The following is a 24462-nucleotide window of genomic DNA, read 5'->3' as shown; positions in this document are numbered from 1 at the left end:
TACGTACCTTGGTTGAAGGCCTCTCCTTACCCGAAAGGCAATACAGCTTGTAGCCCGAGGCTCACGTTGCCTACCTACCTAACCTACCTTAGGTAGACCTGAGGTGCTTAGGTGTTCAGTCTAAGGAGCGGGAGGAAAGGAAGACCCCCTCGATTCAACGCTCATCGTCTCATTCCATCCAATTTCTATCCCTTCATATCTTACCTGGTACGGATCACTGCTACGAGACGTAGCTCGGCGCCATGGTCGCATGTTTCCTCATTCTTCATCACTTTCAAAGATGGATACAACGACTCAGCTGCAGCATGCAGTCCTGCAAAGGTACAAGCCAGGTACTTGGCAAGCAAAGCCCCCCGATCCTGGCCTCTCGTCCTTTCAGACGTCGTCGCCCTCTGCTCAGCCACAACGGTCGAGAGCCCTTGTTTCCAAACTTAGAAACATCAAGAATCTTTTTCTGCTCGAGGTGACATTCAATCCCGCAGGCCGACCACCCTGCCCTTGGGGGCCGAATGATCGCCATCGGAATCGCGCCTGCCTCGTAAATATCTCTTCTTTTGCCAATCCTCAACAGGCCCTGCACTTTGTAGAGGATCCCAATTCCATCCGCGCAGGGAGACTACGGATCACAATCAGGGGGGTCCCAAATGCGGGAGCCTACCACAATTGCCCAGTACCTGCATTATTTGGGGCCTTTCCGAACGGTTGAGCTCTCATGTTATGCTTGATATAATCCATCTCATGCGTGGGTTTATCTACGTAGCAATCCAATCAGCCGCATGAACATGCAAGCAATTCTTCCACAACATTCCGTCAAACATCCTAGTCCTCCTGAACCCCACGTCACGACGTCACAGCCATCATCCAATCCAGCCCATCCCATCTTTCCAGCCCGGGTCCTCCCTCTGCTGAGCAGTGCCCTGTCGCTGGTTCGTCAGTGGCCACAACCGCAAGCAAATGCTGCCCGACATTCCACAGTCAGCACCCAAAGGTTGACAGCCGGAAGCTGAGACCTCCGCGCCGGCCGTTGTCGTGTCTTGCTGCGAAATATCCTGGGTTCTCTCCCGCGTGCATCCACAAACCCTCTCATAAGGCATGCGGACAGTATGTGGTGGGGAACTCAAATCGTAAGCCAGAGTAGCTCCCACAGCGATCGCCTGCCGGTGTTGTTGAACCCGTAAGACTACAGCAAAGGACTGCGCTTGAAGCTGGTCACGGGGCAATGACAGTGAACCGGCCGACATAGCTCGGGTAGATTGCATTGGTTTCCATGCGTTGGCTGGATTAGAAACGGAGGAGAGTGGCGCAAAGCCAAGTCAAGCACCAGTAGGGCATCACAATAGAAGGATGGCCGGATTCAGCTGCGAATCGCAACAGGAATCTTCAATGACCCAGGAAGTGAGCTCAGTGTTTCTTCGCAAGAGCTCATTGTAAGCCTGTGGAAGCTCCCGAGCTCTACCTGCCTGGGCGCCGAGCGACGGCCTGGACCCGACGGGACCTCCAGCTACCTTAGGCACCTTACACACGGGCACAGCTAAGGTAGGTACACTGCCAGACCCGACCCCACTATGACGGATATCGGAGCCTTGAAGTTCCGCGGCACGTGCCCCTTCAGGTCCCGGCCTCAGCAGGCAAGCTTCCCTCAGTCTACTCCCAAATGGGCTAGTGCATTCTGGCCAGACCCCAGCACGGCACCTTCCAGCTTGACGGCACCTTTCGTCAGCCTCTCTCAGCCTGCTGAGCCTGACACCCCAGCAATCCAATCCGAGTGCATCTGAACACACATCATCACCACCACAACAACCGCATCTTCCACAACCTCCACGCACAATTGTCAGCCAGTTTCCAACTCCTGACGACATCTCTTCATCCCAATCGAAACCCCCAGCCAACCGGGGACACAAGCCTCTCCGGAACAGAGCAAGCAGCCCTCGCCCCCCAAGAACACCCCGCCAAAATGGCCGACCGCAACCTCCAACAGATCATCACCACCCTCCGCCAAAAGGGCTCCTCCCTCCCCTTCGCCGAATCCTCCGCTCTCCTATCAAAGGCAAAGCTTCACCTCCTCCAACTTAACGCCCTGACTCCCTCCGCCAAATCCTCCCCCGACCTCCTCGCCCTGGCCCGCGAGACGTACGAACTCGGCGCCCTCGCCTCCATCCGCGCAAAGAACCCCGACGCCTTCACCCGCTACGTCCAGCAGCTCCAGCCCTTCTACGAGCTGCCGTCAAACCTCCTCCAGCCCAACCCCCCCGAGCAGAACAAGGTCACCGGCCTCTATCTCCTCCTTCTCCTCACCCAGGGCCGCTACGCCGAGTTCCACTCAGAGCTCGAGAGCCTGGCCAACCGCGAGGGCGGCGGCGATAGCAGCGCCGTCGAGGGTGACAGGTACCTTGGATACCCCATCCGTCTCGAGAGATGGTTGATGGAGGGAAGCTACGACCGTGTCTGGAACGCCCTCAAGAGCCGCGACGTGCCAAGCGAGGAGTACGCCGTCTTCTCAGAGGTATGCCTTGACTAGCGTCCCATTCCCTAATGACCCCCCCCCCCCCCCCCCCCCCCCCCCNCCCCCCCCCCCCCCCCGATAGCTAACAGTTCATCCAGATTCTCACCTTCCAAATCCGCTCCGAAATCGCCTCAAGCAGCGAGCGCGCCTACCCCAGCCTGCCCATCAGCTCCGCAAAGTCCCTCCTCTTCCTCGACTCCGAGGGCGACGTCATCTCCTTCGCCCAGCAGCGCGGCTGGATCCTCAAGGACGGCCAGATCCGGTTCCCCGACACGGCTGAGGCCACCGCCGCTGAGGACGGCACCCACGAGAAGGAGATGAGCCAGATGGTGATAGAGAACACGTTGGGTTACGCCAGGGAACTCGAGACCATTGTGTAGACGGGCGGTAGAGAAGAGGGGCGATTGCTTTTACTGTACCACTAATATCACGCGATAGACCATGAGATAGGGGCATGGACACTGGGATCCAAGCTCTGGCGTTATGACAATTGCATGCTCAAACAAAAGTGGTGAACCCCTGTGTCGGTCCACAGAGAAACATCTCTAATTGCGTTTCTCGTGGCCATTCATACGGCAGCATGATGAAACAAACAAAGACAAGCAAGATGAACAAGTGATGACATATATTCGTCTCCCGCAAACTATTGCTAACAATCAAAAGTCTGGGACTTCATTCAGACCTTCGGCCCTGTCTACAGTAACTTTTCCCAAGACCACCCCCTTAAGGCCGAGAACACTGCGTCTCCGGCAGCTTTTCACTGCTGGTGGAACCCCATTATACTATCTAACCCCTTATGCGAAGAGCTTCAGGCCACTGCCATGCTTACCAACTTCGCATACCTCGCACACCTTGCAGACGGTTCCCTTGTACTTCGTGTGGTACTTGGAGCCGTCAAAGGCACACTCCTCGTAAGACGTACCACTGTAAATAGGCGTGTGACTGGCTGCGCAAACCTCGAACTCGGCAAACTGATCAAACTCAATCTCGATCGCATCCGACGGGTTACGCTCGCACTGGGCCTTTGCCTTCTTGGCCTGTATGATTGTTAGTTGAGTAAGCTTTGGTTGAAGCAGAGGAAGACTTACGTTTTCGGTCAGCTTGCTCGAGCCACCGTTGGCAATGATACGGTTAGCGAAGCTCAAAGCCGAGTTGTAGTTCTTGTTCCTAATCGCCAGCTGCATGGCGTTGTGCAGAGCGAGTTGACGGTGAGGAACCTCAATCTTGGGGATGGTGAAGTAAGCAGACAGCTCCAGGCTGCGCTTGAGCTGGTCGGGGCTGGTGCCGAGTTGACGACGGCTAAGCTCGATCTCCATGGCCACAGCATACTCGCTAGCCGACGTGATGAGCTTCTTCGCCTCCGCAACTTCGCTCTCGCTGGATACGGCGTTAATGAGGATGGCGTGGAGGATGCCCTTGAAAAGGAGCAAACCATCCTCAAGCTTGTTTGTCTTCATGGAGTTGTAACCCTGCTGGAGATCGTTGGTGGCCAGGAATTCGAGATCGCGAGGCACAATGGGCAAGACCTTCCTAGGATCCGTTTCCTCAATCGTGCGGCGAACGTAATTGACCAACGGAGGGAGACCCGCAGAGGCCGGCAGATATGTTCTTGATGCCTGGTAGACTTCGAGGAACCGTGGCTTCAAAGGCGCGAAGTTGACAGCACCCACTTGTCTGTTGAGGAGCTGCATGGCTGACTCGAAAGAGCCACCGGCAACATGGTCCACAGCCAAGGGTGAGTTGCGAGCCCAGAGATCGGCTTCGCTGCTTCCAGCGCCACCGGCCTCTGCACTGTCAACGTTAACGAAGTCGCTTTCAACTTCGGGTACTATGTCATCGCCCATGTCCCAGCCAGCGGCATCCTCGTCATCGTCGGCGTCAATCAGGTTGCCGTTCTTCTTGGCGGCATCATCATCAATTGCGTCATCAAAGCCGTTGGCAGCAGCGGGCTCATCTTCAAGCGAGAGACCCTCGACCTGGCCGAGTAGTGCCTTCTCGAAAACAGATACTGATGTCGCCTTTGTAGGCCAGTTGGCCTTGAAAGTTGGGACAACAGGCTTTGGTGGAGTCAGGGCCTCTCCAATGGTTGGAGTCTCCAGCTGGTCCTCGGTGAGACCCGTAGCCTCGAGAATAGCTTGACATTCCTCATCTAAGCCATGCGACTTTGCAGTCATGTACGCCAGGGGGTCTGATGTGGTTAGCTTTAGAAGTCCAATGCGTTGAAGGTAACTTACAAAGATCGATCTCCTTGAACATTTGGATTCTGTCCTCAACCTCGCCGAGATAGAGAGCATTCTGGAAGCGAGCAGTGAAGTCGCCGCGATGCTCTGCAATCTTGGCCATCCTGGCAAGCTTGGAGTGGTCACCAGTAGACAGGTACAGGAACGACAGCTTGTCGAACTGCTTCAGCTTCTGATAAGCCATCTCGACGATCTGGTGGTTGCCGTGGGACAGGGCCTCGGAGCCCAGTCGCTGCCAGAGCTTGGGGCGGTCAAGCTCTTTAGCCATCTCAACAGCAACTTCAAGATTACCGCATTCAATGGCAAGCTCGAATCGAGTAGTAGGGTCTTGAACAAACTGCAAAGCAATCTCGGGGTAACCCTTCTTCTGGAGGTAGGAGATGATGGACTGGCCAACCAAGCTGGAAGTCTGGATGATGTGAAGCATCTCCTCGTAGTTCCTCTTGACAAGAGCAAGCTTGAAGCGATACTCGGTGGGGTCAACGTGCAGAACCTTGGGCTTCGCGGCTCTGTCGAGGCAGTACACATTGCGACCCTTCACCCGGACCAAGTAAACAGTCTGATCAAGCGTGCGGACGATGCCGTTGTCGCCGTTCAAGAGAGTGTACTTGATGTGGTTCAAAGTCGAGTACAGAAGGACACCGGCGTCATCCCAGGTTGCGCTCTTGATACGGATGGTCTCGTGCAGGGTGCTGACCTGTTCAAGAGTCTTGGTAACAATGGTGACGTTATGCTTGCTCAGGAGAGCAGCATAGAGACCATCGTTGGACCAAACAACATATTTGACACCATTCACAGCCAGCTCGGCAACGCTCTTCTTCTGCTGGATATCATACAGGTGAACAGCGGTCGGCGTAATGATGAGAAGGTTTCCGGTGCCACCGAAGTAGATGTCGCTGGTTCCAACCGGGGGCTTGAAGGATCGGGTGGTGTTGTTGGACAGGTCCTTGATATCGATCGTCTGGCTGGCGGTGTTCAGAACGGCGAAGCGGTTGCGCGCAACGAAGATGGCAGAGTTGCCCTGGCCGCGCTTCGATTCGGTAGGCTCGATAGCGCCAGATCCATCACGGGGCAGGTTGATCAGCTCGTATGATCCGCTGTCGGAGGGAGAGGTAACCAGAACGGAGCGCTCGGCAGGGTTGTAGGAAAGTGTGCGAGGAGGAGTCCAGGGGCTGCCAAGCTTCTTGAGCGACAACAGAGTCGGGCTCTCGATAGTCTTCTGAAAGTCGTATGACCTGACGTGCTTCTCCTTGGTGATGTAGAAGAGATTGTTCTGGTAAACCGCCGACGCGGGCCTTTCTCTCTCGAGCTTGAAGACCATGACACCGTTGTCATGTCCGGCAGCGAACAGGTTGATCTCGGGGTGGGCAGCGATGACCCAGAATCGGTCGTTCTCGCGCTTGAAAGACTGTACGGCGGTTCGCTTGTTGAGGTCCCACACACGGATCGTCTTGTCTTCGCCGACGGACAAGATTAGGTCTTGGTGGGGATGAAACAGACAACCGGAGGCGTTCTGGAAGTGGCCTCGGCAAGTGTCGACCTCCCAGGCCTTGGTCTCGCTCATGCGCCACAGCTTGACGAGGCGGTCGTCGCCAGCAGAGACGATGAGAGGCATGGTGGGGTGGAAAGCAACCCAGTTAACACCGCGATCGTGACCCTCCAGAACAAACTTGACAACGGCATCGGTGTTGCCAAACATATCGGTCTGGTTCTGGTTCGCCCGCGCGACCTGGTCTTCGAAGGTCATGGATGTCGGGGCGGAGTGCTTCTTGCGCAGGCCGGAGATATCCCAGACACGGACAGACTGGTCGAGGGAGGCGGAAACGACGAGGTCTTCCTTCGGATGGAACTGGGCGCACATGGCGTAGTGGTTGTGTCCTGTCATTGTGCAGACTGCAAGTCATGGTCAGCCAATGCTTCTTCTAGCAACCAAGGGATCCCAAGGGTTTTGCGCACTCAGAGAGCGATTTTGCCAGTTCCATATCCTAATCGTCTGATCGTCTGAAGCCGACAGAATCCATGGCAGCTCGTGATGGAAGAAGACAGTTCGGACGTAGTCGAGATGGCCGTTCAGGGTAAACAGGCAGCGACGAGTCTGGTATGACCACACCTTGATCTTGTAGTCGTCGCCTCCGGAGACGAAGAGGGGCTGCGTCTTGTGGAAGTCAATTCCTCGAACCGGGCCATCGTGTTCTTCGAATCGATCGATCAATGTTCCCATGCGGTAGTCCCAAAGCTGGATTGTGGAGGAGTGAAGGGCGACGAGGATCCATGGTCTGGAAGCTACACGTCAGCAAGGGGGCGGCGTCTCGCGGGCTGGGTTAGGCAGCTGGGAGATGCAAGGCTCACCTTTTCGGGTGGAAGGCAATGCCCTTGGCGCGCGAAGACTTGGACTCGAACTGAATTGATTGTGAGCCATCGAGTATATCCTCAAGGGATCTCGACTGGATGCCAATGCGCCATGGGCAGACATACCTTGGTCAACATGCCCGAGGAGGCCTGCATTTTGGCGGGGAGGTGAAGCCGGAGCTTCTAGCAAGCAAAAAGAAGCAAACAAGCGGCACCTCAAGGAAGAAAGGAACAGGTGCAGGCCAGCTTAGCGACCAGAAATCAGGTACAAGCTGGAGATGGAGAGGAGAGTGACAGTGACATTCACGGGTCACGGAGAGTTGAGGCGCGGTGAGAAGTGGTTGGATACGCACTGGGAGGATGTAGGCAAGATACGTAAAGGCCACTTCCTCGTCTCGGAGCCCCTAGTAACTAACAATTCCGCTTCGTGGCCATCTGTAAAGTGTGGGCTTGGAGTGGGTCCCAATGGCGCGCCTGTCAGTGAGCTGTGCTGCCGCATCAGAGTTCCGCCGTCTTCCGCAAGAGCTCACCGCCCAGACTGGACACTGTGGCTTCCCCCTGTCAAGCATCAACGCGGCTTATGTAAGGCAGCGTCCCAGCTGCTGCCCCTCCAGTAGGCTGGTTTTCTGCCGCATTTTGGCGTGGACCTACGACCCCTGGCCAGAGGGGCGCTAGTCCGCTTCTGGACAGCTCTTTTGTCAATGTGTTCACTTACACCACCTGCCTGCCTGCACACTGTGGTGTACCTTACCTCGACAGGCCGAGTCCAGTCTCTCTACCGATCTTGTCTTGGGCCTAGCGGACGGATTTCCAAAACCCCTCCAAGCATTCTCGCAACAGCCATGCGCCAGAGACCATAAATAATAATCAGGCGCCGTTGCCTCTTTGGGAAAATCAGAAGCAACCTCAAACCACCTTACTTATTTTCTGCCAGGACTACAAACACCTTCTGGCAACCACCAACCGAAAAGCACCCACCTTCCCGGAGGACAGCCCGCGCAGGCCGTCGCAATTCCTCCTACACAATGGTGCGCCCGTACCAGCTGCCAATGGGCATTGCCCTGACGCTGTTGGCAGCCTCCAATGTTGCAGCCGTACCCTCCGTGACTGTGGACATGAAGGCGGCCTTTCCCTCCGGTCCCTATCTTCTCGAGCTGCTGTAAGTTGCTTGCCCAGGACCCAGAGTCTGTGGGGCTGCAAGACTGACCCTAACTTTTCCAGAGAGACTGCTGCAGGTGAAAACGCAACATCTTACTTTCCTCTGCTCGACCGCGTCGCTAGCGGACATTTCGCCAACTCCAAGACGGACAAGGATGTCTACGACAAGTTCCTCCAGGTCCTTCGCGACGATGGACACATCACCACTCCCGACGCTCTTTCCACCTTCAAGCTGGCTTTGTCCCTAAGAACGGCTGCTCCACGAGTCGAGGCTCACTATCAATACTACCGGACCGCTGTCGAGCCAAAGCTCGAGTCTGATAATCAGGATGGGTGTGAGGTGTGGGCCGAGTTGGGAGGAAAGCAATACTGCACCCCGGCCTTGGACGCCCCCAAGGACACCAAGCTAACTGAAGCGAAAGCTTTGCCCTTCGACCGGACTTTGGGTTCAGGAAGCGAAGCCGTTCTCTACGCAGACCCCTCGTCACCCGGCTTTGGCGCATTTCACAGCGCCCTGGCGCAAAAGGCCCGCAACGGCGAAGTAGAGTACCGCCTGCGTTACACGAAGCCCGCCGGCAGCTACGAGGAGGCGCTTCCTGTCAATGGCTACGGAGTCGAACTAGCGTTGAAAAGAACCGACTACATCGTCATCGACGATCGTGAAGCTCACGGCGGTGACGATGCTCAGAAAAAGATCACCTCCGAGGAGGTTCTGGATGCTGCAGAGGAGGTTACGGATCTTAAGCCTCTCGCAAAGTCGGAGCTGGAACAGCTAGGTCTCAAGGCGGCTTCGTTCGTAATGCAGAACCAGAGCCCATTCGAGGCTCTCCTCAAGCTCACTCAGGACTTCCCCAAGTTCTCCACCTCAATCGCCGCTCACAATGTATCGGAGAAGTTCCTGGCCGAGCACCAACTTAACCGCCAACAGCTGGTGCCAAGCGGTATGAATGTGCTTTGGATCAATGGAGTCCAGCTCATCGAGCGCCAGATCGAGGCCTTCACCTTGGTCGATATCCTTCGCCGCGAGCGCAAGCTTATTGATGGTGTTCGGGATCTGGGCTTCTCGGGAGGACAGGCTGTTGCACTCCTTGGTCATCCCAAGGTCGCCGAGTCCAAGGCTGACGACGAACCCCCGCGTTTTGACTGGACAGATGACATTGAAGAGGGGAAAGTGATTATTTTCCTCAACGACTTAGAGAAGGATGAGCAATACGCGAACTATCCTACGGAATTGATGTCGGTGAGTAAGGCCCAATTTCCACCGGGGTTACAACTCTCTAACCTGCTTCTAGCTCCTCCAGCGCGTCTACCCTGGCCAGCTGCCTCCTATCCGCCGAGACATCTTCAACCTCATCGTTCCTGTCGATTTCTCCAAGGTCGAAGATCTCAGTGTGGTATCCCAGCTCAACACCTTCGTAAAGCGAAAGCTTCCCCTTCGATTCGGTCTGGTTCCTCTGACTCCCACTGAGGAGTCTGTCGGTGTCGCCAAGATTCTCTACTATCTCCTTGATAGCTATGGCATGGAAGCCTTTGTTGACTACTTGGATGCTGCTTTGCAAGATTCCAAGACGGACAAGGCGGATGCAGCCTGCTTTGAGAAGGCCATCAAGGACCGGGAACTTCTGCCCGAGGCCACCGCTGTTGCGTTCGAGGATGTTCTGCAGTCAGAGGGTGCGCAGCAGGTGATCAAACTTGCGCAACAATGGGCCAAGAGATTGAACGCCAACACCCCAATTCCACCTGTCTTCATTGACGGTGTACCTGTGCCGCGTGAAGGCAACTGGCTCCAAGCCATGAGCGTCAAGGCTGCCAACGACTTGCAGACTATCCAAAGGGCTGTCTACATGGGTATGGTTGACGAAGAGATGTGGGTTCCTGACTTCTTCATTGAGAAGGCACTGAAGCGACGCAACACATACATCTACCCGGAAAACGAGAAGTCCCTGAAGATCTTGGATGTCAACAAGATCTACACCGACCATGATGACTTGTTCAGCAAGGTTCCAGTCATTGAAGCCTACGCTGACTCCACAAAGGAGAACTGGGCAGTGTTGACTGTTGTTGCTGACATCACAACTGACGCTGGAGCTGATCTTCTCCTTTCTGCCTTAGCGTTCCGTCGCAACAACCCCGGAATTCGCCTGGATATAGTCCACAACCCGGAAAACCCTGCCTTGGCCTCTTCTGTCAACAGAGCATTGAAGAGCAGCGACAAGCTCGCTGAAGCTGAGGCTGTTGCCGATATCAAGACGATCTCTGAGGCAGCTGACAGCGACTCTGATGCGATCTATGCTGCAGCCCTCAATAATTTCCACTCGTTTGCTGCCATTAAGCCCGGGTCAACCCTGCTCATTCTCAATGGCCGCATCGTTGGTCCCTTCGCCGCCGAGGAGCCTTTTGAGGCTGATGACTTCCAATACCTGCTCGAGTTCGAACAAAAGGCTCGCATTCTCCCCGTGTACTCTGCTGTCGATGAGCTCGGCTTGACCGACAAGATTGCGGGACCTCTAGCGGCTGCTAAGATCACCTCTGTTACCGCCCTCTCTAGCATGTCTGACTTGCCTGAGGACATCTTCGAAACTGCGCCATCTGTTCGTGTCAGTGCCTACGACACGTGGAACTCGACATACACCGCCATCGAGATCGGCAACCCGGAGACCTCGAGCATCCATCTGGTCGGTCTTCTGAACCCTGCCAGCGAGCAAGCCCAGAGATGGGCCCCCATCCTGAAGGTCCTTTCCGAGCTTGAGGGAGTCTATCTGAAGCTTTTCCTCAACCCGAAGGATAAGATCGACGAACTTCCCGTCAAGAGATTCTTCCGCTATGTCCTCGACTCCGAGCCGACTTTTGACGAGGCCGGTAAGGTGCGCGCTCTCGAAGCCTCCTTCAAGGGTCTTCCTTCCGAAGCCTTGCTGAATGCTGGCATGGATGTGCCTCCATCTTGGCTTGTCGCCCCCAAGGTCTCGGTTCACGATCCTGACAACATCAAGCTCAGCTCCATCAAGTCCAACGTCTACGCCTCCTACGAGCTCGAGAGCATTCTTATCGAAGGTCATTCGCGCGAGGGCAAAGCTACCCAACCTCCTCGCGGTGCCCAGCTCGTACTTGGCACCGAGAAGGAGCCTCACTTCGCAGACACGATCGCCATGGCCAACTTGGGTTATTTCCAATTCAAAGCCAATCCGGGCTTTTACAATATCCAGCTCAAGCAGGGTAGAAGCTCCGAGATCTACACCATTGACAGCATTGGCGCGAAGGGATGGAACCCCGTCCCCGGTGACGAGGGCACCGAGGTAGTCCTCATGGATTTCCAGGGAACCACGCTCTACCCTCGCTTGTCTCGCAAGCCAGGCCACGAGGAGTCGGACGTCCTCTTTGTGGAGGAAGACAACAGCCTTGTCGGTCGCGGTCTCAAGTTTGCAGGAGGCATCCTGGGCAAGAAGACCAAGTCCATCTCAGACGAGGAGCACGCGGAGATTAACATTTTCTCCGTCGCAAGTGGTCACCTTTATGAGCGCATGCTCAACATCATGATGGTCTCCGTGATGAAGAACACAAAGCACACAGTCAAGTTCTGGTTCATTGAGCAATTCCTCTCTCCCTCCTTCAAAGACTTCATTCCCCACCTGGCTGAAGAGTATGGCTTCAAGTACGAGATGGTAACCTTCAAATGGCCTCACTGGCTCCGCCAACAAAAGGAAAAGCAGCGCGAGATCTGGGGCTACAAGATCCTCTTCCTCGACGTGCTCTTTCCCCTCTCCCTCGACAAGGTCATCTTCGTCGACGCAGACCAGATCGTCCGCACCGACATGATCAACCTTGTCAACCACGACCTCGAAGGCAAACCCTACGGCTTCACCCCTATGTGCGACTCCCGCACCGAGATGGAAGGCTTCCGCTTCTGGAAGCAGGGCTACTGGGCTAACTACCTCCGTGGCCAACCGTACCACATCTCCGCCCTGTACGTCGTCGACCTCCGCCGCTTCCGCGAGCTCGCCGCCGGAGACCGCCTGCGCCAGACATACCACTCCCTCAGCGCCGACCCCAACTCCCTCGCAAACCTGGACCAGGACCTGCCGAACCACATGCAGTTTCAGATCCCCATCCACAGCCTGCCGCAGGAGTGGCTGTGGTGTGAGACGTGGTGCTCCGACGAGTCCCAGCGCGAGGCCAAGACGATTGACTTGTGCAACAACCCGCAGACCAAGGAGCCCAAGCTCGACCGCGCCCGTCGCCAGGTTCCCGAGTGGACTGTGTACGATGATGAGATTGCGGCGTTGGACCGCAAGCGCAAGGGTCTGCCAGCTGAGGCGCCCAAGAAGGAGGATACCAAGGTCGAGAGCGACAAGACGGTGGAGGAGAAGAACACCAAGAGCCGAAATTGGGAGGAGCCGCCGTCCGAGAAGACGCATGTGATAGATGAGCTATAGATGGGGGAACCTGGCTTTCGTTTTTTTGGCATCGGAGAGCATACACACAGCATTGGAAGCAGCCAGGCGAATCTACATTGCATAGATTGAAGCTCGATTCTTTTGAACAAGTAACTGTTGAATGTCGTGAAGTTATTGTTACAACATGAAGCAAATGATCTATTTGAACCCGGCTCGCCATGGTCGCCAGCATTCCAAAGCAAAGTTCCAGAGCACACGCCCAGAACACCATCGCCGATCCCATGAAAACATCAACTCCGTGCACATCTAAGGATCCGAACCCAGATCGTTCTAATCATAAATCATGCAAACAACACCGTCTAATGCGAGATGTACTGGAACACGGCTGACACTTCGGGCTCACCACACTCTTGTCTCAGTAGCAAATCTTGGATAGGCTTGAGGCCCTCGTTGACGAAATGGTTCCATGTGCTCGTGTCGCCGTACAGCATGGCAGGCGATTTGATATACTGCCTGCCATCAGGCTTGCACCGCTTACACTTGAAGGTGTCGTGGGTGTCTGAATTGGTACCGGGTCGATACTGGAACAGTTCACGCAGACTGTCCAGAGAGAAGTGGCGCTCAACGTCCTCGGCGGAGTCGACGACGCAAGAGGACAAGGACTGCTTGTGGGATTGACGCTGGAAAATCTTCTCCTCGATAGTACCCGTGGCAATGAAGCGATACACGAAACAGTCCTTTTTCTGACCGTCACGCCACACACGAGCCAGAGCTTGCTGGTCTGCTGCAGGGTTCCAGTCGGGGTCGAAGAGGACCAGGCGGTTGGCGCCGATAAGGTTGAGACCGCAGCCACCGGCCTTGGAACTGAGAAGGAAGACAAACTCTTCGCCCTCTGGGTTGTTGAACTTGTCAACGAGCTTCTGGCGCTTATTGACGTTCATGGTACCGTCAAGACGGAGACACCCATAAGCCCTTGAACGGCACAGCTTCTCGAACAAGTCGAGAGTGGAGGTGTAGTTGCTAATGAGCACAATCTTGTCATTCGTGTCTTGGCGGATACGGGCCAGCATGCGATCAAGCACCTGCATCTTGCCCGAGTACCAGGGCTTGATATCCCTATCACGGCCACGCGCTTCTTTGGGAACGTAGTCTTCAGGGTAGCAATTCTCTGACCCGGGCAGGTCGTCTCCAAGGTTAAGCAGATCGGGGTGATTGCAAAGCTTCTTGAGAATGTTGATGGCCTTGAGCGGCTGACTGCCCTTTCCACGAAGAAGGGCCTGGATACTCGGACTGGTGATGAAGTAGTTGTAAAGGTCGAGCTGGAAGGGCGCAAGATTACAGAACACCACGTGCTCGTACTTGACGGGGAGATACTTGGAGAGGATGTCGTTGGTTCGGCGAATGATGAATTTGTTGACGATACCCAGCAGCTCGGATAAGCATTCGTCTCCCTTCTTCCTGTCAGCCTCGCTGGCATCGGCATCTCGTCCACGCAAAATTGGCAGCTCAAATCGCTTGCGGAATTCCAGACGACTTCCAAGCAGATCGGGATTGGCAAAGCTGATGAGAGCAAAATACTCGGACAAATCGTTCTGAATGGGGGTTCCGGACAAGATGACTCGTCGCGTGACATTCAAGTTGTTGAGTGCGCTAAATGTCTGGCTGTCTCCGTTCTTGAGTCTGTGGCCTTCGTCGCAAAGCATCAGGCCGATCTTGGTGTGCTTCAACTCCTCGACATTGAGACGAAGCGTCTCGTAGGAGACGATGATGACTGGTCGTGTAACGGATCGGCCGCTGGCAATGGCCCACTGGCGCAGTTGCCGCGTCAATTCCTCCTTCGATGCCTTGCCGTCGATTGCAAAGGGTGTGATGGCATCAGCACCCAACCACTTGACCAACTCATTCGCCCAATTGCGGACCAAACTGGACGGGCACGCGACAATAGCCTTCTGAATAGTAGACTTGCCAGCGTCGGGAGACTGCTTGAGCAGAGTCCACAGGAGTGTAATGCATTGAAGCGTCTTGCCAAGACCCATCTCGTCGGCCATGATGCATCCGTTCGCCTTCTCCTCGATCATGCCAGTGACGCATCTGTACATAAACTTGACACCCTCGACTTGATGCGGTCTGAGTACCTTGGCTAGCCTTGGGTCAATCACGACAGGGACCCTGGGGTGCTCTCCCTCCACTTTCTTCTTGATTCCGAGGATCTCCGACAAGCTCTTGTGTACGAGAGGCGCGTCAATCTTCTCGGGCTCCGGCTCCTTCTGTTCCTCCTTCTTCTCAGGCACCTTCGGCTTGTCATCCACAGTGGGATCGTAAAGTACGATTGAGAATTCGCCGCTAGGGTCATGAAGAGGCTTCGCAACAAAGACAGCTCCGGTGCGCAGACCGAGAGTTGGCGGGGGTCGATTAGGGTTGAAGGCGGCCGAGTTCTTGTTGATGAGAGGTATGGAAAAGGCCTTGCGGAATATCGTCGACTTGTCCTTTACCTGGAAAACTGGGAACTTATTCGCGTCCCGGTTGGCTAGGGCGAGTCTGTCGGCATTGGTCCAGGGCTTGTCCGCGTCGACAGCTCCATCAGCGCCCTTGTAATCAACCTTTCTCTTCTTTCGCGCGGGGCGATGGGTGGAAACTGTTCGCGTCGCTGATCCGGGGCACTTGAAAGGCTTGTGCAACTTGTCAACGGACTGGGGAGTCGGCCATCTCTTAGAAGGGACATTCTCCTTGTTGGCGCCCGGGGTGGCGGTGACGTCGGCAGTCCTATAGAGGGGTGTCGTTAGCAACTGGCGTTCAGACGAAGAGTCCAGACGATAAAACACACATTTTGGGCCTCGATTGACACTTTTGTAGGCCTGCAGATGCAAAGTGTTCAATGGCTCAGTGATCGTTGCAGAAGGCAAGGAGTGGCGGACGAAGATGGAGGGGAAGAAAGAGTCCCGGTCCTGGTTGTTGATCTCAAGAAAGCGCGATTCGACCCGCGTCGCCACTCAAACACGCAGTCACGTGAGATGAGCAGGCATCAGTCGCATTAGCGCCGAGAGGTCCCACCCACTGTACTCCACATATTGCCGCACGGAATGTCACTGCATCTGCAACTTCCCCAATCGTCTAATTACTGCCTCTGCTGTTCAAGTCCTAGAGCCCAGATACTCGTCTTGCGCGTCACTCAATCTTCACGAGCGAAACCATCAAACATTGCAATGATACAACCCTAGTCCAAAATCTGGAGCTGAAGGATCTCCATGCGTGAGAACCAGATTGGCGTCGCGTTAGCCTTTGTCCTAGAGATGCAGCTGACACTTTTCGAGGGCCATACGTGGCTACCCAGCTCGTGATGCATGAGGCCGTCCTTGGAGTTTTAACTCGTGTGCATTCTCAGACTTTCAGTGCTATAGAATCCTGAAATGTACCAAGGTGATCATACAATTGCAGCTGCCATGCTTCGAGATCAATAGAGAGCACTTCAGTTCCCGTGCACGCCACAATGTCGGACTCTCACGATGGTTTCCAATATAGCACCTCTATCGGCATGGATAGCCTTCGCCTGGTCCGAATACTCGACTGTGGAGGCTCCAAAACTCGGCCGCTGGCTCTTCTCCTCGAAGAGCACCCCCTGACTAACCTGCCAGCATACAACGCCCTCTCATACACATGGGGCCCTCCTGTTGCAACTCAAGATCCGGACCTTCATCCAGTGACAATCCTCCTCAACGGCCGCAGCTTCGATGTGTTCCCAAACCTCCGCGATGCCCTCGTCTGGATCAGAGCGCGCAACGCATGCGACCTCTACTGGATCGACGCAATCTGTATCAACCAGGCAGACACCACGGAGCGCGGGATCCAGGTCGGCATCATGGACCACATCTATAAACTGGCCGCTCGCGTCGACATCTGGCTCGGTTCCGTTACGGAAGACGACTGCCCTGCTGAGGTCTCGCGGCTCGTCCATACAATGGCAGACAATACACGCGCTGACTTCGAATACACGTCCGAAGACACCTTATTCAACAATGCCACGCGGAGAAGATATGGCCTGGCGGATGTGTCGGAAGATGTCTGGTACGCCTTCATCGCCTTCTTTGACAGGACATGGTTCAACCGCGTCTGGGTGGTCCAAGAAGTGGCTCTCAGCAAAGACGCCTGCGTGCTCTGGGGCGACGAAGTCGTCCCCTGGGAGACCGTCGCGTACTGCTCGGACTTCCTCTACGACAGCCGTCTGTACGAACAGCTATCCGAGATGCTCTACGAGAATAACCCGACCGTCAAGGGCAGCCACGTTGGCAGCAACTCGTCGGGCATAGTCGCCATTCAGCGGTGCAGGCACGGCATCCTGACCGGCTGGGATGGCATGACGCTCGATCACATCGTCGGCGATCCCACAAGTTTGTCTCAAGACGGCCGCGGCAAAACCTACTGCGCCGGTGCGCTCCTCTTTCTCATGCTCCGCTTGACCTGTGGTGTCGAGGCGAGCGACCCCAGGGACCACGTCTTCGGGCTCGTGGGCATCCTCAACCTCTTGCTCGACCTCAGCGGCCGCGAACGAACAGAGATACAGCCGGATTACCGCGTCTGCTCGACATCCGTCAGCGTGTTCATAGACGCAGCCGTATTGATCTTGGAGGACTGCAACAACCTCACACTCTTGACCGCCGTTCCCGATGACGCAGCCAAAAAGGTCTCCGGCCTTCCCTCCTGGGTGCCAGACTTTGCAGCCAGCGGACCCTCCGCGTTCCTAGGGATGAGATGGCCAGCAGGCGAAGCATACTTTGACGCCTGTCGCTCTGTGCCAGCTGACTTTCGCATCTTGGACAACAGTGTCCTGCATGTGAAGGCATTCTGCGTCGGGACAGTCTCTTTGCTCGGGGAAGTCTACTCGGAGCTGGCCGTGAATGGAAGCTTCTCGCAATGGGCCGACTTCCTCCTCAAATGTGACCTGATCTACGGCCCAACAAATCAGTGTCGCGTCGAGGCATTTTGGCGAACACTGATCCTCGACCGAGACGCCTTCAGCCACCCAGCGCCACCAGGCTTGCAGAGAGCATTCCACCATTGGATCGCGGATCACGCAGTATGGGAAGTCTACTGTGCGACGAAGAAAGGGGCCGATCCGGCGGAGTATCTCAACCGCCTGGAGAGCATCCAGAGACTCGCCGAATCGGATGTGAGCCGAACGGTGCCAGACCACGAGGTGATCAAGGGGTATCTCCAGAAGCTCGAGGACCTCGACACACGAGAGGATATAGAGGGTCTCTTTGACGGCTTCAGGCATCACTGCCAGGCGTACGTCAACCTTACGTTCGAAACGTTGTGGGATCGCCGCCCTTTCACGACAGACACAGGATATCTCGGTCTTGGGTGTCAATCTTTGAAGCTAGATGATTCGCTCTGGATAGTGGCGGGATGTCCGTCACCACTTGCTCTCCGTAGAATCGCAGGCCAGCCTTCGGATTCTGTTTGTTACAAGTTACTGGGAGAGGCTTATCTTCATGGCATCATGCATGGGGAGGCCGTCGGCGGAGTTGTGTCGTGGGAGGACATAAGCATCAAATGAAAGGACAATATAACGATGCACATGACCAAGAGAAAATTGATAATCATTTTGATTAAAGATCGCTCATCTTTCCTGTCTACGCAACTACCTTACGTTCCCGTAAATGAAGTCAAGGTTTACGACGATAAGAATGTATACCTAATAACGTCGATGGCAACGATAAGAACAGAGATGATACGGATATCATATGGGAGGTCTCCATTCTACTTCTTCACCGCAGCTGCAATCACCATATTCCTGTTCAAGCCCCCTGCCTTCCCTGAAGCCTTCTCGGGGATGTGGCTAACCTCGTCATTGACAATGTACACAAACTTGTCCTCACACCCAGCGTCCTCAAACCACGTCCGGAAGACTTCCTCGTCAAAAGCCTGATGGTTCGTGGTTTTGAGTACCTCGGGCATATGCCCTTCATGAGAGTGACTGTGACCATGGCCGTGACTATGTCCATGGGCCCCATGCACAACATGAGCCTGCGCTGCCACGTCCGAAGGTTCCTCTACAGCGTCAATACCCTCAACGGCGATGAGAACGCCGCCAGGTTTCAGGCAAGCCGCAAGACGAACCAGCATCGCAGGCGGGTCGTCGAGGTGGTGCAGCGCCATGGATATGATTACAACATCAAACGGCGCGGGGCCAGGGAGAGACGCGTCGGTCATGAGATCGCCAGCGATGGCATGTGCCCGAGAAGAATCGTATCCCAGACGTGTGGCATTCTTGTTAAAGCGCTCCACGATTGCAGGTGCGACATCGACGCCGAGTATCTCGTCGACGAATGGACCCAGTGCCTGTGTTTACGTACTCGTGTTAGCCAGCGTAAGATATTTGGCAGCAGCAGAGGATGGCATACCCAAGATGCTCCTCCGTGGGCGCAGGCGTAGTCCAAGAGACGGACAGGGTCGGAGGGATCGCGGGATCGGAGACCCAGATTCGGAGCCTGGGTGCGGAGGAAGCGGGTGAGTTGCTCCGCGAAGACTTTGAGCCAGTCTTGCTCATAAAAAGAGTCGGCATTTTCACTGGGACTAATCAGCCACAATAAGATAGACAACACACATCACAGTGCATACTCCCAAAAGACGCGGTTGAGCTCCGCGAGAGACGTGGACTTGGGCTCGACTAATGTGGTCATGACTGCGAGGGCGTACGATGAAAGGTGGACATATAGCAAATGGTCTATTGTGTATGGTCCTCGATTTAAGGCATCATCCTGATCCTTTTTTAAGTATCTTTGTTCTATCTTTGATATATCAACGCATTGCCTGCATCATTCTAGACATTCTTGTCACCGGAGAGTATTCGGCAACTTTCCCCTTAGGCAGTAAGCACGGCAACAATACGGGGACATCTACCCAACCATCAAGGTAGATACAAGGAATCTCTCCGACGAGCGTTACAAATATCACTCCAAATTGGAAAGTCGTCAAATGTAGCGACTCACATCGGCTGTCCTACGTCGATAGTAGCAGCAGGCCGTCTCCGGCCCTCGCCCATCTCGTACATGGCCCACTCGTAAACAGCCCACTGAACCGCGTTGACGATGAAAGCCCGGACGCTACAGATGGTTAGACCCCTGAAGAAGACCTTCGTACCGCCCTCACGATACGCCTCCCGTGCAACCTGCATCGCGCCGGCGCGCTTCGTGAGTTCTGACGCCTGGGCTGGGAGGAGCGGGGCGGCTTCGGCTGGTTTCGTAAACGCTTGGGTCTGCACCCGCGTCTTGATAACGTCTAGTGGGAAGATACTCGCCCACGTAACGATCCCTGCGAGCCCGCCGCAGAGAAGTACCTTGGCGGCCTCCTCACGCAGATTCGTTTCCCCCGTCGCATCAGCGGTGCCGACACCCATCCAGCGCGTACTGAGCTCATAGGACCAAAAGTAGAAGCCGTAGCCGATGCTGTCCCGCAGCGCAGTCACGACGCCGCCAAAGTACAGACCCCTGATCCCTTCAGCACGCCAGACATCCTTGGTAATGGCCCAGCTGGACGCTGGCGGCGAGGACAGCTGGGCGCGACACTTGATCAGCTCCGTCGGTGTGCTCACCACCCATGTAGCCAGACCACCAACAGCTCCTGCGATCCACGTCGTCCAGAGACTTGATTTGACGTTGAGAGCGGAATTCAGCGCAGCCTCGGTGCGGTTGTACGAGACGAAGAGGAGGGCGTTGAGGGCGCCGTAGCCGAGGATGGGAGCAGCGGAGCCGGTGACCAGCGAGGCGGGGGTCTCGAAGTGACGGATGTATGAGGTCGCTACAGCGGCGGGGATCTGTCCCGGGGGAGGAGCTGTCGGAGGGGCTTGTAGGCGAACCTTGAGGAGGTCGAGAGGATTGCCGATGATGATGCCTACGGCACCGCTGATGTAGCCAGCCCAGAAGTCGGCAGACATGGTGGCAGCCGCGTTGTGTTCGGTCAGGTCTAGGTCTGGCGGTACTGGTTGCGGTTGTCGGGGTGGCGGAAGTGGTCGACGCGGGCCTGAGATATGGCAATGACGGTGATGATGCCGAGGTAAGAGACCATCCACGCACCACCTAGACCGGCCCAAAAGCGGGCATTCTTGACGGGATTCGGATGGGGCTTGTGGCGGGAGTTGAGGTAGCGGAAGTGGAGGAACTGGGAGGTGACGGCACCAAAGATGACGGAGTGCCAGTGGTCGGCGACCCAGACGGAGGCGGGGGAGGGAGGGTCGAGCGGGGTTCGAGATCCGGGGAGGGGAGGTTGAGGCGGAGACGGAGGGTGTTCTGACATGTTGCGGGCGCAGCGGTGGTGTTTCCAGTTCCTTGGTCGGGTGCGTTGCGGCCGAGATCTGGATCCACTGTTAGAGATATGAGCACGTGAAAATGCGGCACTCGGTCATGCTGCCATGCGGGCGGCGGCGCGTCATATGCGAGGCGGAAGTCAATTGCGCTCGAGAGAGATGCGCAAGCAATTGGCGAGACAGGTGGGAAGTATGTTGCAACTGGCGACTTAAAAGAGTGAGGGTGGTGGATTGGATTCCTGAGGGAAATACAGAGATGCCTGTCATCGCCTGATTTTTGTGAAATGATTGGACCACCACTATCGCATCCCGTACAGTACGTTCCTCTACCTGCCCTGCCCTGTGCTTCGGGTGGACACAGTGCATGCCGTCCATCGCACCTTCAACCGCCAAGGTAGAGACTTACACCCTCGAATCTGCATGGATAGGTAGCACCTTGCTCGTTTGCTCTCCATCTATCAGGGTCACATGTGTCTATAAAGCTCATGGTCACGCCAATTGCGTTGAGCCTACCTACAACCAAGGTCGCCAACGTCGCTACCTGGTTCAAACTCAGCAGAGATGGCTTCGCAAGGTCCTTACCAACGACGCGTATGAGATAGGGACACCGCCAGTGGTCCCAGTCCTCGAACCCACTCTATCAAACCATAATTTCTGCAACCATGAGGTGCCACTATCTGCATGGTAGTTCCTTCGCGCCGACGTTGACGCTGGCACCATCTTGACTCAAACCGTCTCCCAGAGCGAGTCATTACTCTCTGGCCTACAGCTCAGACCGATACCGCTGTACCTGCTGATCATACCGCTGCTACCACTGCCGTTAGCTCTGCTTAGCCCGGCGCAGCGAGCACCAGCTCTTGCACGTCGACCCTTACACCGCAGCCCACGTCCATGGAAGTCAGCTCATCAGAACCCAGCTCGACAGAGACCAGCTCCTCTGTGCTCACAAGCACACTGGTTAACGTTATTTCCGAGGTTGCAAGCGACTCTGGCAACAGGCCTTGTGCCACAACCATCATCGAGTTGTGGAGTCGAGTCGAGCTGGACTGAGAGTTGAATATCGTGGCCGTGAGGGTGACATGTGTAATGAAAGATTAATCATAAAACTTCACAATTTTATTATACGGTTTCACAACTTCTTCCTCAAGATAATACACCGTCTGGATCTGTGAAGGTCTCGGAGGTTGGAGATAGTAATGATTTGATGGCACTCTCTTCCTCTGAAGGACTCAGAGTCAAGGCCGTAGAGCACACATCTTCAATTCAGAGCCAAGAGATTTATGATGTAGCAATGTACATATTCATAACATAACTCTCCAGACTGTTTGCCGCCTCCAAATTTGTCAGGACCTTCTTCTCGGCGACATTTTTGCCGGTCCGGCCATGCGACCCACACCCGACCCGGTCTCGGCGACTTTCCGCCGTAAGTCTCCCGGGATTTCGGAGACATACAATACGGCCTCGCGCCGACAAGAAACATAACAGTCACACTTCTTCCCTTCTTCCTTTGTATATAATAAAGATGATTTGTCTTCCAGAAGAGCAGCTATTTTCCCGCGCACGCAAACACCTTAAACACCTACATACATGACCTCTCTGTATAAATCACTTTACAAGACACTCGCATCTTCTGCGCTGATGAACCAGATATCTTCAAACGCAACCGCACCAATGCTTCACGACGTCCTGATCATCGGCGCCGGTCCTTCGGGACTGGCCACCGCCACCGCCCTCTCCCGCCAGCTCTACACCTCCGTCGTCTTCGACTCGGGCCTCTACCGCAACGCCCGCGCCAAGAACATGCACAACGTCCTCGGCTTCGACCACGTCCCGCCCTCCGTCTTCCGCGCCAAGGCCAGAGCAGACATCCAGGAGCGCTACTCCGCCACGGTCAAGTTCGCCGACGTGGCTGTCACCAAGACCACCAAGCTCGAGAACGGCCTCTTCAAGGCGGAAGATGCAGCGGGCAAGGCGTGGTTCGGGAGGAAGCTCGTCCTCGCCACCGGCGTCACGGACATCACGCCCGACATCAAAGGCTACGACGACTGCTGGGGCCACGGCATCTTCCACTGCCTCTTCTGCCACGGCTTCGAGGAGCGCGGGTCCGCGAGCGCAGGCATCATCGGCGTCGGCATGCTGGCAAACGTCAAGATGGCCACGCATGTCGGCTACATGGCCCGTCCCCTGGCCAGAGAAATCACCATCTACACCAACAGCAACGATGCACTCGCGTCGGAGCTGTCGTCCCTGCCCGCATCACCATTCAAAATAGACACACGAAAGATTGCCAGGTTGCGCATGGGCGAGAAGACCAATGTAATCATCACGTTCGAAGATGGCACTGAAGCCACGGAGGGCTTCCTTGCTCACGCGCCCTACACCAATCCCAACGGGCCGTTTGTGGAGCAGCTTGGGCTGGAGGTGGCGGAGAATGGTGACATCAAGACGTCGCAACCGTTCGGGGAGACAACCGTGCCGGGCGTATACGCAGTTGGTGATTGTGGGAACATGATCAAGGCAGTTGCACCCGCAGCTACAAGCGGCTCAATATGCGCGGCGGGCATGGTGGTGCCGTTGCAGAGTGAGCCTAAGATTGAATTGGACGTTGAGGACGTGGAGAAGGTGTTAGGATAGACCATCGTTGAAGTACTATTTTCCAAGATCACAGATACTAATAGAACCAAAACAGCCAAGTTCAGTTAGGAGTTTGAAACGGATCATTGAGTGCAAGAATCGAAGATTTGTTGAGCTCGACATAAGGGGGGCAAAACGCGGCTCCTTCCCACCTATATTCAGCGAAGCAAATGTAATAATTGGTAGAGCCTAGGTGATTTGGAAAAGGCCAAGGGCTCACGGCATTCCACTAGCTTCCATCTAATCTGCATCATGGACATCTCAGCAACACTCACACCTTAGAGCTCTTGCCTCGCGTAGGTAGCCTGTCGTCGGCTTCGCTACACACGCCCCATGTTCGAACCCCTTGTGTGTCTTAGACGGTCGCTGAGCATGTTATAATGTCGAGTCGGCCATGGGGCCAAATCCATTCTGGTTCTCTTCACTGAAGAAACAAGCCTACACGACGGTCCGCTATTGTATGCAACCCAAGATGGCACATTCGACCGGGTGCCATCCGCAAAGGAACATCCCCCTGCACCAAGTTCTCTTCTGCGCGGATGTCAATCATCACTCAGCTTAAGGCAACAAGATTAGATGGAACAATGCTCGCCGTCTTCGCCGCCTCCAACATCGAGGTACGCAAGGAGGCCACCACACCGGGCCCAATACCGTTTTGAGGATTGATCCAGACAGATCCGGGGTATCTGCTGGTCACTACGGTCATTAAATCTCTCAAAGCCATGTTACATGAGCATTGTCGGTAACTTCGCTCGACCATAGATGCAGACATACGTGACATGGACTCACCGATCTGCGTAGCATGAGGCATCTCCGCCCCGAGCCAAGAAGGAAAAGGGGGGCCAGCGCTGCGCAGCAGGCTGAAAGGATTCTCACACGCCTCTT

General features: G+C 55.3%; 9 protein-coding genes across 9 annotated transcripts; 4 read left to right on the top strand and 5 right to left on the bottom strand.

Annotated features, from left to right (window-relative positions):
- Window positions 1-1654: 1654 nt before the first annotated feature.
- Window positions 1655-2883, top strand: GCG54_00010166 (26S proteasome regulatory subunit RPN12; the record flags this gene model as incomplete). Its single annotated transcript, XM_045410097.1, has 3 exons — window positions 1655-1662; window positions 1753-2503; window positions 2602-2883. The coding sequence occupies 3 exons, from the start codon at window positions 1655-1657 to the stop codon at window positions 2881-2883; spliced, it is 1041 nt and encodes a 346-aa protein (XP_045260264.1).
- A 414-nt stretch (window positions 2884-3297) lies between these two features.
- GCG54_00010165 (putative coatomer subunit alpha) lies at window positions 3298-7248 on the bottom strand (the record flags this gene model as incomplete). Its single annotated transcript, XM_045410096.1, has 6 exons — window positions 3298-3540; window positions 3592-4691; window positions 4738-6636; window positions 6700-7019; window positions 7093-7142; window positions 7219-7248. The coding sequence occupies 6 exons, from the start codon at window positions 7246-7248 to the stop codon at window positions 3298-3300; spliced, it is 3642 nt and encodes a 1213-aa protein (XP_045260263.1).
- An 869-nt stretch (window positions 7249-8117) lies between these two features.
- Window positions 8118-12680, top strand: GCG54_00010164 (UDP-glucose:glycoprotein glucosyltransferase; the record flags this gene model as incomplete). The annotated part of the gene is made up of 3 exons (XM_045410095.1): window positions 8118-8251; window positions 8314-9490; window positions 9543-12680. The coding sequence occupies 3 exons, from the start codon at window positions 8118-8120 to the stop codon at window positions 12678-12680; spliced, it is 4449 nt and encodes a 1482-aa protein (XP_045260262.1).
- A 320-nt stretch (window positions 12681-13000) lies between these two features.
- On the bottom strand, window positions 13001-15708 carry GCG54_00010163 (DNA repair protein rhp54; the record flags this gene model as incomplete). The annotated part of the gene is made up of 2 exons (XM_045410094.1): window positions 13001-15630; window positions 15693-15708. The coding sequence occupies 2 exons, from the start codon at window positions 15706-15708 to the stop codon at window positions 13001-13003; spliced, it is 2646 nt and encodes an 881-aa protein (XP_045260261.1).
- A 420-nt stretch (window positions 15709-16128) lies between these two features.
- Window positions 16129-18195, top strand: GCG54_00010162 (Heterokaryon incompatibility protein 6; the record flags this gene model as incomplete). Its single annotated transcript, XM_045410093.1, has 1 exon — window positions 16129-18195. One exon carries the CDS (start codon window positions 16129-16131, stop codon window positions 18193-18195), a length of 2067 nt encoding a protein of 688 aa, XP_045260260.1.
- Window positions 18196-18398: 203 nt separating this feature from the next.
- Window positions 18399-19321, bottom strand: GCG54_00010161 (uncharacterized protein; the record flags this gene model as incomplete). Its single annotated transcript, XM_045410092.1, has 3 exons — window positions 18399-18980; window positions 19043-19208; window positions 19260-19321. The coding sequence occupies 3 exons, from the start codon at window positions 19319-19321 to the stop codon at window positions 18399-18401; spliced, it is 810 nt and encodes a 269-aa protein (XP_045260259.1).
- Window positions 19322-19626: 305 nt separating this feature from the next.
- On the bottom strand, window positions 19627-20574 carry GCG54_00010160 (Solute carrier family 25 member 45; the record flags this gene model as incomplete). Its single annotated transcript, XM_045410091.1, has 1 exon — window positions 19627-20574. The coding sequence occupies one exon, from the start codon at window positions 20572-20574 to the stop codon at window positions 19627-19629; it is 948 nt and encodes a 315-aa protein (XP_045260258.1).
- Window positions 20575-20603: 29 nt separating this feature from the next.
- On the bottom strand, window positions 20604-20933 carry GCG54_00010159 (uncharacterized protein; the record flags this gene model as incomplete). The annotated part of the gene is made up of 1 exon (XM_045410090.1): window positions 20604-20933. One exon carries the CDS (start codon window positions 20931-20933, stop codon window positions 20604-20606), a length of 330 nt encoding a protein of 109 aa, XP_045260257.1.
- Window positions 20934-22614: 1681 nt separating this feature from the next.
- On the top strand, window positions 22615-23577 carry GCG54_00010158 (Thioredoxin reductase gliT; the record flags this gene model as incomplete). The annotated part of the gene is made up of 1 exon (XM_045410089.1): window positions 22615-23577. The coding sequence occupies one exon, from the start codon at window positions 22615-22617 to the stop codon at window positions 23575-23577; it is 963 nt and encodes a 320-aa protein (XP_045260256.1).
- Between the last annotated feature and the right edge of the window lie 885 nt (window positions 23578-24462).

This window comes from Colletotrichum gloeosporioides (genome assembly GCF_011800055.1).
Source record: "Colletotrichum gloeosporioides strain Lc1 chromosome Unknown consensus_70, whole genome shotgun sequence".
In the NCBI taxonomy this organism is placed as follows: Eukaryota; Fungi; Ascomycota; class Sordariomycetes; order Glomerellales; family Glomerellaceae; genus Colletotrichum; species Colletotrichum gloeosporioides.
Note: the sequence above shows the minus strand (reverse complement) of the source record. Positions and strands in the feature narration are given on the sequence as shown.